This window comes from Loxodonta africana, chromosome 19 (genome assembly GCF_030014295.1).
Source record: "Loxodonta africana isolate mLoxAfr1 chromosome 19, mLoxAfr1.hap2, whole genome shotgun sequence".
NCBI classification, from domain to species: domain Eukaryota; kingdom Metazoa; phylum Chordata; class Mammalia; order Proboscidea; family Elephantidae; genus Loxodonta; species Loxodonta africana.
In genome coordinates, this window is record NC_087360.1 from 59,391,237 (window position 1) to 59,405,022 (window position 13,786).

General features: G+C 49.2%; 1 protein-coding gene across 1 annotated transcript in view; it reads left to right on the forward strand.

Moving 5' to 3' along the window:
* The first annotated feature begins 1,914 nt into the window (after positions 1-1,914).
* SFRP1 (secreted frizzled related protein 1) overlaps positions 1,915-13,786 on the forward strand; it is a 57,833-nt gene continuing 45,961 nt past the window's right edge. Inside the window, exons 1-2 of the mRNA XM_010592548.3 lie at positions 1,915-2,720; positions 7,680-7,757. Coding sequence (XP_010590850.2) covers positions 2,177-2,720; positions 7,680-7,757 — 622 coding nt within the window. The 5' untranslated portion in view covers positions 1,915-2,176. The remainder of the gene's footprint in view (positions 2,721-7,679; positions 7,758-13,786) is intronic.

Genomic DNA, 13,786 nt, shown 5'->3' on the forward strand with positions numbered 1-13,786 from the left:
GGTCAGCTAAGCCTGGATTCAGAGGTGAGAGAATGTTATCTACAAACACAGCTCTTTCCAATGAGTGAGTAAACACACACATTTGGCTTGGGGCTGAGAGCCTGGCCACAGGAGAGAAAACAACCTCCTACCAAACATCGGTTTTCTCTAAATGCCCCTTAAATTGAGACACAGTTGCTGGGTCTCCTGCGGTCCATTCTGTGTGAGGAATGTCTTCCCCAGCTTCTCCCGGACAGAGCATTACCAGTTGGTTCAGGATTAACCGTTTGCTAGCCAAAGTTTTGCTCTCTCTCTATTCCTATTCCGTCCCCTCTTGCTTTGGGACACCTCTCATTGGCTAAGAAATGACTAAAAAGCTGACCATGCGCAGATGCTTCCTGTGTATGTAACGAAATTACAATTTCCTTATGGTCATGATTGCTTTAAGAAAATGGCCCACACCCTCACAAACTCTAGTAGTTTTACTTGGAATCTGTCCATCAAGAAATCAGGTCTCCTGAGTCCAAAGCAAGCTTCCCTGGAGCTTTACAAACAAGCCAGCCCGGCAAGGCACAGCCTCCTAGGGCGTCTGCAAAAAGCTCTAAGATCTGTGGTCCATTTGCCACATGGGGTGGGACCACACTGCTCAGATAAGGTTTTCAGCATCCTTTCCCTCCCTTTGGTTTTTGGACCTGCTATTCAGGACAAAAGCAATGTGGAGACCCAGCAAACTTCATGAATTGCTTGTGTTGTCTCTTACCTCTGGGATTGAGTCTTGGTTACACTCCCAGCTCTCTGGAGCTCCAGTCTCTGTCAGAGAAACGTTTCAAATACACAAAGAATTTCCAGGAACTCCTGAGGTGGAGGGTAGAAGGGAAACTTCTGCTCCTGCGAGGGTTAAAGGAGATAGCCAAGCTATGTTTTTGCTTAATTTCTTCCTCTTGCCTTAACGCCGTTGAGTTGAAGTTCCCGGACCTGGCCTGAATGCAGCATGTGTGCCTGAGTGATGGACTTGATATTTACACAAGCCACGCTGATAAGTGCACATGTGTTTTTAATGTTTTGGCTTTCTACACCACAAACATGTCAATGTGTATATGCGTGCACACAGTCCGGCTGGGACTTGAGTAATGAGTTTTTTACTGTCCTCCAAAGCTGACACCTTTGTGAGCAAGATTTCCTGCCGCACTGAGCAACCTGCATCCAGTACCTCCCGTGTTGTTTGAGGGCCACCTTCCAGTTGTCCCACCAGGAAAGGCGCTGCACTTCCAAAACAGCAAACGACCCCAGGCAATCCTTCCCCCTGTCTTCGCGGGAGCCAAGCTCAACAGGGCTGATGATTTAAAAGCAGATTTCCCTCAATACAGCCTTCCTGAGCCCCCAAAGTCCTGAAGCGGCCTGTCTTTGTACTGCAGCTACAGAGAACAAAACGGAGGAGGAGGTGAGCTGCTAGTCTGGTGGACTGCCGCTTGAAATTCAGGAAAGAAAAGTGTTAAAAAAGAAAATTTAAAAAAGGGCTTAATTATCTCGTGGTTTTGCAACTGCTGTTAAGGTTCCTTGCTTTTCTGCAAGTTGACTCAAGTTAATTACAGCGTTAAACATTCTTTTTACTTACCCCTCACTTCTATCCTCCCCTTTCTTCCCTTTAGTTCTTTACTTTTTTTCTCTCTCTCCTTTTCTTTTTTTGGTTTTGTTTCTTAAGGGGTGTTGACCTGTGTTTAGTTCTAGTAAACCGAACCCTCTTGCACGTGAAGCGATTGGTTAATTGAGCCGGTGACTGACGTGGTAAATGAGTGCGGCTCGCAGCAGCCGGGAGCTGATTGGCTGCGTCGGGAGACTCCGAGGGCTTTGCAACAGGAGCACGGGGCACTCGAGTCCTGCAGCCTCGGGAGTAGGTGCTGCGCGCCGCCCACCCGCCCGCCTGCTGCGCGTCCGGAGCCGGGGCGCGACTCAGTCCGCGGCGTTGCGCTGCCCTCTCTGCTCGCGCGAGCTCACGCAGCGCGCCCGCGCCAGGCCAAGGTCCGCCACCGGCCGGAGGCTGGGCAGGAGCGTGCGGCCGCCGAGCCTGGCAGGGTGGGGACGGCGCCTTTTGTCCCTGGAGATTCCTAGAAGGAGCCCCAGAAGTTTGCGGCGGGACGCGCGCGTGGAGGCAGCGAGGGCAGCCCCGACGTCGCGGGTGCGAGTGCGCGGAGCCAGCATGGGCAGCGGGCGCGGCGTGGGGGACCGCCGCTGGGCCGCCTCGGGCTTGCTGCTGGCGCTGGCCGCCGGACTCCTGGCCACGGGCTCGGCCAGCGAGTACGACTACGTGAGCTTCCAGTCGGACATCGGCTCGTACCAGAGCGGGCGCTTCTACACCAAGCCGCCGCAGTGCGTGGACATCCCGGTGGACCTGCGGCTGTGCCACAACGTGGGCTACAAGCAGATGGTGCTGCCCAACCTGCTGGAGCACGAGACCATGGCCGAGGTGAAGCAGCAGGCCAGCAGCTGGGTGCCCCTGCTCAACAAGAACTGCCACATCGGCACCCAGGTCTTCCTCTGCTCGCTCTTCGCGCCCGTCTGCCTCGACCGGCCCATCTACCCGTGCCGCTGGCTCTGCGAGGCCGTGCGCGACTCGTGCGAGCCGGTCATGCAGTTCTTCGGCTTCTACTGGCCCGAGATGCTCAAGTGTGACAAGTTCCCCGAGGGGGACGTCTGTATCGCCATGACTCCGCCCAATGCCACCGAAGCCTCCAAGCCCCAAGGTAAGGCCGCCCCCCACAACCCCGGCGCCCGCGAGCCCCGGGAGCGGCCAGTGACGGGCCGCGGCGGAGACTGCGGGACAGCCTCTGCCACCCGCACCCGCACCCCGCCGCTCCTCCCCGGGGTTCGGAGGTGCGACCTAGAGGTTGCTCTCAAGCTGTGCAGCTGATTTTTAAAAGCTGCTAGTCTGTCCGAGGTGTCGCTTGGCGCCTCTGGAGACCCAGGTGCACGGCGGCGCTTGCCCGGGAGGGCGGCTGCGCCTCGGCCCCATAGAGTCTGACTCGGTCCTGCCCCTACAGCAGCTCTTCTTGGTTTCCACTCTCGCTTTTTCAGTTCTGAAACAAAGCCTAACTCCTTAAGTAAAAGGAGAGCTCGCCTTTCCTCGGGGAGGTGGGGTGGGGGGGGGGGAGAATCTGGTCCCCGTGGAAGTTTTTAACTCGCGAGATGGAATGCCCCAGTAGGAAAAACTCAAAACCCAAAGTGGAGGAAGGCCCAGAGAATGCTAGACACACAAAAATGCTAGGCGCAGCTTTATTTTCATTGCTTCGATGAGGATTTTTTTATTTTTAAACTTTCCTTTAGCTAGTCCTGCAGCCCCGTAGCCCCAGGACTTGGGAATAAAGAAGTTCAGACACTGGGGGGATTTGGGTTTCTCCACCTTTTTCAGGCTCCTAATTCGGAACTCCGCGGGGGGAGGGGTGGGAGGATGGAAGACCTCTCTCATTCCTGCCTACCCCCTGCTTCCCTCATTTACACAAATCCTCAGGTAATTAGAAAGATAAGAAGTGTAATTAGCTCCTTGTTCCTCTTCTCCTTGGGGAGTGGGGCAGAGGTCCTGCAAATTGGAGGCATCCCTGACAGTCTCTAGGAAGGGCCTCTCTGCCCCCTCTGGCCCTCTCCCCTCTTCCCATTTAAAGGGCAGAATCACAGCATGTTGACCTTACCGTTGTAGGAGTGAATTCAACTCTCATTTCTTTGGAAGCGGGGTTTAGACTCAAAGATGTGAACACTGGGCTGGGGAGCCATATATCCCAGGTGCAGTTAGCACAGAGGACTGGGCCATGAGGGCTTTTTGGAGAGGGTCTATAGGCTGGGGGTAAGGGCTGCTCACTTGCTTAGCCAATCACCCTGAAGTGTTTAATGACTTTAACCTTTTCTATTACTGATGCCAAAAGAAGAAATGCCCACCAAGGGCCTGTACAGCCACCTGGCTTCCCCACAATGGAGACAGGTATGGGGAAAGGGGTACCCTGAATTCAGAATGCTCTTACTTATTCTAGGGAGGGAGGAGATGGGTCCAACGTGACCGCTGTTGGGCGGCATGGGCCCCGGGGCTGGTGGGAAAGGCAGCAGCCTGCCTGCAGTGGCAGGGTCTGGGCATCTCTGCTTGCCGCGTCCTGGGTGTTTGAGTGCACAGGGCTAACCTTCGGGGAAATGCAGCCCTTTGAGAGCGAGAGCTGAGCAGTTACCTAGAGCAAACAAAGCACTTTGTGTTCTGTCCGTGTAGAACCGTCCCCTGCAGCCCACAGGATTTTCCTTCTCCTCTTTCTCACCTAAGTGGGGGATTAGCCCAGCCCTACCCTGAAAGGCAGTGGCCAGCTCTACTTGGGCTGAACTGAAGTCCACCCCCAATGGCCATTAATTTTCTCTTTCTGGACATGAAGTGGAAACCTATGGGGGAACACCTTCAGGGAAGATGGCTGGAAGTCCAAGGGGGAATTGGTGAACTAGATGGAGTGTCTACTTATGAGGGGAGAATTTCCCTGCAACCCAACTCCCCAAAGGCTAGGGTGGAATGGGGGAAAAACAAATAATTGATGTTTTCTTGATGCCTTTTGCCCGTGGCTGCTGTTCAGCTGGCCCCGCTACCCCATCAGTAGCACGAGCCTGAAAATTTGCACCACGCTTCTCTGTGGATCCCTCCGCCCCAGCAGTGCTCAGGTAGTCACCTTGCCTGAGAGAGCAGCTGCTCAACAGAGAGAGAAGCTGTGAGAGGACCAGGAGTGGGATTTGGGTGCTGGTTCTCCTCTCAGCATTTCTGGTGGAGAGGCCTTGCACCTGAGAGGGCACATGTTCCTTCCTGGGTCTGCAGCCCCTTGGTGTGAGGGGCCCCCTTCGATTTCCTCTGAGGAAGCTACTGACTGACAACTGAGGTGTGTGTGTACAGGGGACAGGTTGAAATAGAGCAAACTATTGGTCCTCATCCGTGAAGAAAACTTTATGGCTGGTGGCGCTGGAATAAGAACTGGTGGCTTTGGATAAGAATAAGTATACGTGCACTAAAATTTAAAACTGAATTTACAAAGTAATCTCATATCTCTACATACTTGTGGGCTGGTTTCTGTTCACATACATGGGCATGTATAGTTTTGGGACATTGGACAGGCCTTTGTGGCCATATGTTTATTCAGGATAAACCTGATAATGATAAATAAATCAAAAGATATCTTTCCCCCCCAAAAGGCTGATGTCCAAGGCACATCATCTGGTATGGAAGAGGTGGTCATTCTTTTTCCAGGCCTATAGGTTGTGGAAACCCTGGTGGCGTAGTGGTTAAGTGCTATGGCTGCTAACCAAAAGGTCAGCAATTCAAATCCACCAGGCGCTTCTTGAAAACTGTGGGGGCAGTTCTTCTCTGTCCTGTAGGGTCGCTATGAGTTGGAATCGACTTGACAGCAACGATTTATAGGTTGTTGCTTCCCATCTCTACCAGGTTTTCTGGATTCAAGTTGTACGAATGACCACATACTGTTCGTTATTGTTTAGGCACGTTGTGCATTAAATCACCCTGACTGGTTTATTCACAGATTGCAGAGGCCAGGGTGCCATCATTTCCCTACACGGCCTTCCTTAAAGCCTTTTCTCTGTGCTTCCAGGAGTTGGCCAGGAAAGACCTGCTGTGTGTATGTGCGCAAGCATGTGTGTGTGCGCAAGCGTGTGTGTGCATGTGCATATGGGCGTACGTGTGTTGCGTGTGTGTACATATATGTTTATGTGTGTGTGTTTTTTTTTTTTAGTTCACGTAGTACTGGTTCCAGTGTTGGGCTTTTTCTTCTGCTCCCCCTTAAATGTTAATAAAACACAGGCCCTTTTAGTCCTTTGCTCTAGACATTATTTTAAATACACCTTAAAACAGCCGCTTAGCTCTGCTACTCAGATGGATGACCAGGTGGATTGCTCCTGCTGAGGCAGCCTGCTGGGGCCCAAGGACACACCAGATGAGGCGCAGATTAATACTGCATTGCACATTCCTCCTCTTTTTCTCAAGCTGCTCCAGAGCCACCTATAAGAAAAGTTGAGACGATTAAAAACACCCTGAGCTCACCTGCAACAAACTGCTACTACAATGGGAGGCATAGCCGTCCAGCATAATTGATAGGCCTGAGGAAAAGGCCCCAGTGGGGCACAGGGCCCTGGGCTGTCAGTCGGATAAGGGAACCCAGGGTGTCCAGAGAGGGTGCAGAGGGGATGGGGCGTTGACTGGAGATTTTGATAGTCCCGACCTGATAGCTACTGGTTTGGTCAAGACTGTATTTTGTAGAATGTTGCAATGTGATGACTTCCCCTTTTTTTTCTTTTCTTTTTTAAATAACCTGTGAAAGGAAAATTCAGAAGCACAGGTCAGTCTTTTGGTATAGGCAACATGGTCATTTCCGTATTGCAAGATTTCGTTTCTCTGTTTTTCTTTCCGTGGAAGCAAGACTCATAATACAAAATTCTAGGTAAGTTTTAGCCTGTGTCAGGAACACCACCTCCAGAACGCAATCTCAAGTTCTGTGTGAGAAGCAAATTCCCAGCATCGGGACCGAAAGACAGTCATGCAGTCTGCTGCTTGGAGTGTGTTTCTTGCTGCCCTGAGAATCTGAACACAGAGCAAAGACGGGAGGGCTCTGTCAGTGAAGACTAAGGGGCGTGCTCTCTGCTGGGCCACACAGGGACCCTGCTTGGACGTGGGGAGAAGTAGGCACCATGTGTCTCGTGTGTCCTCTGTGCCCTGTGTGACCTCCCCACTGCTGACTAGGTGCAGGTGCGCAGCTGGGCCCTGGGGCCACCATTTACCTTGGAGGGATGAGTAGCACTGTGCCCTCCGGCACCTTGGCAGGCTTTGCCCATTTCTCTGTGTGAGCCATTGGGGTGCACAGTGGGGACAGAGATAATGTCACAGAAGCCACTCTGGAGAGGGAAATGGGAGGAGGAGGAAGAAAGGAAGGACAGAGAGGCCACCTATTGGCCTGCTTGTACACACACACACACACACTCACTCACTCACACTTCTTCTTCAAAGCACTTTACAGTCACTCACTAAAGCCCCTCCAAAGGGTCTCTTCCCATCAAGCTCTGTCTTCCCATTTGGCAGCTCTTGCTAGTGCCTCACCAACCCCCACCCCAGCTGCTCTTGCTTCCTGCTCCCAAAGGAACTCTTACTAAATAGCCCTTGGGTTGGAGTGTGGGAATCTGTCCGAGCTTCTTTCTGAGCAGTCTCTGAGAGAGCTGGTCGAATTGATTGCCTCTCTTGTTGGGAATTTGGAAAAGAGAAAGGGGCGAGAATTCAGAGAGGGCTATTTAAAGGAGAAGGGAGAAACGATCGGGGACAGATAAACCTGGAAATCTTTTTGGTTTCTAAGCCAGCTTTTTCCCAGGGCCCACAATACTCCATCAAGTCCCAGTTCACAGAACCTGCCTCTATCCAGCACCAGGCAGTGTGGGTTTAAATAGTTCTGCCATATCCAACAGCTTGAGCCTCACATTTTTTAAAGAATGTACTGTATGCCTGTTTATAACTTTAGATGCTGGGCTCAAGGAATATTCTTTTTCAGTTCTAAGGTTGCCCGTCAGAAATCCCAGGAGACCTTTACCTACCTTCAGCCTGGTCCTGATGAGCTGTTTCCCAGGGGTGCTTCCTCTCCCTTCCCCTCAGCTTCATTACTTACAGCTCTGTTTCTCCCCTTTTCCCTTCTCAGGCACAACTGTGTGTCCTCCATGTGACAACGAGTTGAAATCTGAAGCCATAATTGAACATCTCTGTGCCAGCGAGTTTGGTAAGAAAGTGTTCCTGGCCTCCTCTGCAAGGTTTGGAATTCCCTGTCCCTGAGTGTCAGTGCCCCTGCTGTACACAGAGAGCCTGTTTGTGGTGCTTGATATTCCTTACAGCCGTCTCCCCAAATGGCTGCGTTTCTTGGGCAGATAGAAAACTTAGATAGGGCGGGGAACGTGCCAGTTTTTATAAACGTCAGACTTTCCTTCTTGACACATCTTGGGGGGCTTTCTCTAGGAGTGGAGGGAGGCAGCCCTGGGGACAGGTTGACAGGAGCTAGGGGAAAACACCAAGTCCTGTGCAAACGTGGGAGCTGCGAGGAGGTACAGCCACCTCTTACCTGCTCCAGCAGGCAGTTTTGGCGCTTTCTTTCCAGACTAGCTCTTTTTGACATCCACCCCTAGGTGTCAGCACTACTCCACACAGGATCTGAAATGGCCCAAAAAAAGCCTGACCCTGGGGTACCTTCCAGGGAGTGGGAGATTTCAACACTTAGGGGGTTCAGATGAGGGTCCCCCATCACGCTCTTCCAGGCGGAGAGAAGCGGCATCCCCACGCTAGCATTATGTCGCTCCCTTCTTCTCAAATCGCTCGGGTTAAAAGTGAATCCAGAATCTGCACTTGGTCCCAAAGAGAAGGGCTGCGTGTGGCCTGGGGAGCAGATCCCGAGGGTCCTTTCGGGGAACACCCCGATTCCAAATGTCTGGGAATCTCTCCTCTGGGAAACTGCGTCCTGTTGAAGGGCCAGCCCCTTTCTGCCCTGCCTCTGTTTTACACGGGTGTAGAGAAGTGGCTCAGGTCAGGGTCACTTGCGGAAGGACAGGTTCAGCCTAAAGCTGGACAATGTGTTTCCTGTAATTCCTGCATTGAGTTTCAGAGGTTGGATTTCTTACAAAATTCCCACCAGGAAAAGCATAAAGGTAGGTAATGTGAGTCTTCGTGTCCATCAGAGCTGCCTCCTCCATGTTGTCATTATTCAAACATGTTAAAATATACGCAAGGGCCTTGTGCTGGTAAAGTGCCATGCACACATGTATGCGCACGCACACGCAAGTCGAAGGAAATTTTTACTTCATGACAGATGCGTTCTTAGGGCGTTTGTAACTGTGAATAAAGATGGAGGCTGGAGAATTCAGACCCTTTGCCACAAGCAAGCTTCTTGAAAATGGATACATTCTACTTGCTTTATCCCTGTATTAGGCATCCCTACTCTTTTATTCTTGGTGGAGGCCAACAGGACCTCTAGGAAAAAGTCAAACTACTCTATACTTCTCTCTGCTTGTGTTTGAGTCACACCCTTTTATCTTGTTTCCATTTAAAACGAACTCAGATAAAATTGCAGAGGCTACCTGAGGTGGTGTTTATAAACTCTGATTATCCTTTCATATCGCTGTAGTTAACGTTTGCTTCTTGATGTTGACTCTTGCTTCACCCGGGTGCCAAAAATTGAGCCTGGTGGGTCTCCTGCTGTAAAATCTGTGGACACACAGCCCCTCACTACCTTGTTGTTGTTGTTGGTTGCCATCAAGTTAGTTCTGACTCATGGTGACTTTATGTCTAACAGAACAAAACGTTGCCTGGTCCTATGCCATCTTCATTATTGTTGGTATGTTTCAGTCTATTGTTGTGGCCATTTGTGTCAGTCTCATTGAGGGTTTTCCTCATTTTTGCTGACCTACTTTACCAAACATGGTATCTTTTCCTGCAACACACTTCCTTAGCAGTGAGGTTTTAATCTGCGAAGGGGGTTGAGATTCCTTCCCAAAGATGCGTTTCGACATAGAGAAAACAAGGGCATAAACACAACCTCTGAGACATCGTGACAGGAAGCTTTGGCTACATGGCTGGGGCACGAACAATCTTCTCAGATAAGGCTGCTATTCCTAAGGAGTCTTATGAGGGATAGAGGGGCAGCTCTTCAGATATTGTAAATTGAAAGACTCACTTTGAGAAGTTGGCCCCTAGACATTTTGAAAGTCCTGAAGTCATATTTGAATGAACTCTGAAGGGTAGTTTATTTGAATAAACTCTGGCAGGTGATGCTTGCTGTTGGGGTACTCAAAATTCAATGTATCTGATCATTTCTTCATTCATGTATTCAGTCAACAAGTATTACTGAGTACAGAGCACTGTGTTAGGTACTGTAATCCAGAGTACTTATGTGGAATAAACTTAGTTTTTCTAATCCTGAGCAAGAGCTACAGCTGCTAACGTAAAGGTTGGCAGTTTGAATCCACCAGCCACTCCTTGGAAGCCCTGTGGGGTAGTTCTCCTCTGTTCTGTAGGGTCACTATGAGTCAGAACTGACTGGATGGCAGCTAACAACAACATCAATCCTGACCAAACACCGATCAGTGATTCCCTAGGGAACTGTAGAGTCGCTTTTATAGCTCACAGGTTTCAGAGGGGGCTGTGGGCACTCGGATCAAAGTGAATATTAAGGAGCTGTGATGCATTTATGTTCAGAATCTTTGGGACTCATCAATCTAAAGTTGCCGTCAAGTCTCCTGTCTACTCCCCAGTTGTCCACTAACGTTCTAGGACCTTGTGGCAAGTAGTTAAACTAGAGGCATTCCTTAGTAATGGGCTGAAGAGCCAAGCCTTGGGAAGGCATTTGAATGTGGCAAGGTTGGCAGTTTGATGTAGGGCAGGGACCTGGAAGTTACTTGGGAAACTCACCTGGAGTTGGTCATCTTTTCCCCACTGAAGTGGTACCTACTCAGTCACAAAGCTACCTCTTTACTGCTTCCAGGAAGGAGGGAAAAAAGAAAACCAACCCAAACCCATTGCCATCGAATTGACTCCCAACTCATGACAATGCCGTGTATGTCAGAGTAGAACTGTACTCGGTTGGGTTGTTTCAGTGACCGTAACCTTATGGAAGTAGATCACCAGGCCCTTCTTCCATGGCGCTGCTAGGTGGATTTGAACAGCCAACCTTTTGGTTAGTAGCTGAGTACAGTAGTCATTTATGCCACCCAATGACCTACAGGAAGGAGAGGTATGTCTTACTTTAATAACCAGTCTGGTCTTGGGGAATCAGAGTAATTAACTGCTTGGGACTGTGTTCCTTTATCCCTGAGATTGTATTCTACTTGGGTTCTTAGAATGTTTGAGTTCTTCCTGGACCTTGGAGGTCATCTTCTTAAGTACGCTTATTTGGTAAATAAGAAAACTGACTTTCCCACCTGGAGCTCTTTTGCTCTGTACCAGGCTGCCTTCCTCACTTAAGTGAAGCCAAATGCCCACTGGGAGCTAGTATATAAAATCTTGTTTCCGTAGAGCTTCCAGTAGGAGCAGGAGGCATTTATGTCCTCAGCACGGGCATGGTGTTGGCCTGTGACAAACTTCCTGGATCTGGATGCAGTAGAGACGTTTGGTTTATTGTTTGTGATGTTCTTAAAGAACAAAAAATACGATTTTTTTTTTTTTTTAATCTCTGTGGGGACTTAGCTCTGCCCTTCTCAGCACCCTGGAGAATGCAGCCCTGTTGGGAAACTTGTTTCCTAACTCAATCCAGTTCGTGTAAGTGAGGCCGGCAGCCCCGCTGATGGGATAGTTAGGAAACAAAGAAATTCTACAGTCCAAACTGGCACAGAAGAGAGAAGAAAATAATGTTTTACTCCCTACTCCAGGGATCAAACTTAGCATTAAGTGGCACTGACGTACCCCGGGGGAAGACAGATTGCTGGAAGGTTCTCTGAGCCCCAGGAATGAGGTGTGCATTCTGTCTGGGGGAACACGCACAGCTACCCTCCTGCCTACAAGCCCTCGGGCTCCCGTAGCCTCCTTGGAGCCCCCTTACCCACCTCCCTGGCAGGCCGTTTTTAACGCTGACAGATCTGCTTGGTGACTCGTTTCCCACCCCTGCACTATACCCCCTCAGTTCAGAGCACATCAGTAGAAACACCTGTGTGCTGGTGCTCAGGAATGCAGCTGGATCAGCCTGGATCAAGTACCAGATGTGGGAAGCCAAAAGTTACTTGGTGCAAAGTCTCTGAATTCAACATGGCAGCCTGCCTGCCTGCCGGACTTAAATTAGGATGCTCTGGTCTGGCTTTGTTGCTGTTCATTCTCTTTCTGCTTTTCAAGTGGGAAATTCTTACCCTGCTGTATAATAACGGAGTGCTGCTCTTGCCTCTTAAACAGGCCAATTTAGTATTTGCGAGCCGCTCACTAATAATCTTGCTGTTAACAGCTCCGTACCCACAAGCCATCTTTCCTTCAGGTTAGTTTATTCCAGGGATGTGAGGATATGATTTATAATTGCTTTTTTATGGTGTTAGCAGCCTTCAGCCATTCATTCTCTTTAGCTTTTTCTCCAGTATCTGTGGACACCCTCAAGCTTTTCTGGCGGAAATTGCCACGATGACATACTTTTGTTAGGATATCAGTTACCAGTTGGCTGGTGAGTTGACTCCAACTCATAGCAAACCCATGTGTGTCAGAGTAGAACTACGCTCCATAGTGTTTTCAGTGGCTGATTTTTCTGAAGTAGATTGCCAGGCTTTCCTTCTGAGGTGCCTCTGGGTGGACTGGAACCTCGGACCTGGTGGCGTAGTGGTTACGTGCTGCTAACCAAAGGGTTCGCAGTTCGAATCTGCGAGGCGCTCCTTGGAAACTCTGTCCTATAGGGTCGCTAAGAGTCGGAATCGACTCGACTGCACTGGGATTTTTTTTTTTTACCACCAGTTCAGAACTTCTAACCACTCCGGTTTTTTGAGCTTTGAGAAAGTTCAGGTGGCAACTTCTTGAGCCCGCTGTTAGCTTGCCATGGAAAAAGATTTCTTTGCCCCCCTGAAATTTTCCCTGCTTTCTGGAAGGAATTTTTTTCCATTTGTATTTATATGTTTTCTCATAAAGAGTAAAATCGTACCTTGCAACACTAAAATTAGTCGAAGAGGAACGAAAAGAAAAATCAGCTCCCACCGTGAGCATTTGGGAGTATTTCCTAAAACAATGTTTTCTGAGGTTCCTGCCTCTTCTCTGGTATGTTCACACTCTGCCGCTCTCTTCTTTCAAGGTATTTTGGCTGCGCTGCTGGTGGGAGGCATAGTGCGTTACTCTGAAGGACAGTTTGATCTTTTGCAAAAAGTAGGCTAAGTAAGCCTTTCCAAACTAATCCTTGAGGCTTTCTCCCCCAAATGGGGAAAACCTTTGGCTGCCAGCACAGTGATTATAAGCAGCATCTGTAGGTGGGTTCAGGGCAGGCTCTGTATCTGATGCAGTATTTTACTGAATCTAAGGCACTCATTGTCAGATGCACTATTATTTTTATAGCACTGACAAAACATACTTCATGTTAAAGTGGGCAGAAAATATGTATTTTAGAATGATCAAAATCACGCTTTTTTCTGTACTCAGTCACTGACAGTGTTGTATAGGTGGTAGGCATAAAGAAAAAACTTTGTCAAATGAGCATATGAATGATAGGGGATGGTGAAACCAAAAAAACCCATTGCCACTGAGTCGATTCCAACTCATAGCGACCCTATAGGACAGAGTAGAACTGCCCTGAAGAGTTTCCAAGGAGCGCCTGGTGGATCTGAACTGCCAACCTTTTGGTTAGCAGACATAGCACTTAATCACTACGCCACCAGGGTTTCGATAGGGGGTGGCAGGGACATGGAAATTGGATTTCCTTCTTTATAAAAGGATAAAGCTCCTTCTTGGGATCTGCAACTTGTTTATTAAATTCGAGGAAAACTACACGCCTTTGTTTTGGATGATTGAGTGTTGTATATATATGAATATGTTTAAAAAAAAAACCCTAACCTCCAGAAATCTAGTTCCATAGAAGTAAAATTAAATAGACATGGGAGAAGGAACTGTTACCCTGGGGTGGAGTTGGCAGGCTGAAAACAACTGTTTTGTATTGTCATTGAAGATCTCTAAAATATATACCCCATTCACAGACATGTAAATTCTTGGAACAAGTTCTTACGGCGTTTCATGTGCAGGAAAACAGTCAGGCCCTTCGTTAAGTGTACTGGAAGTGTAACCCACAGCTCAGGGCCTGGGTCCTAGCCTAAA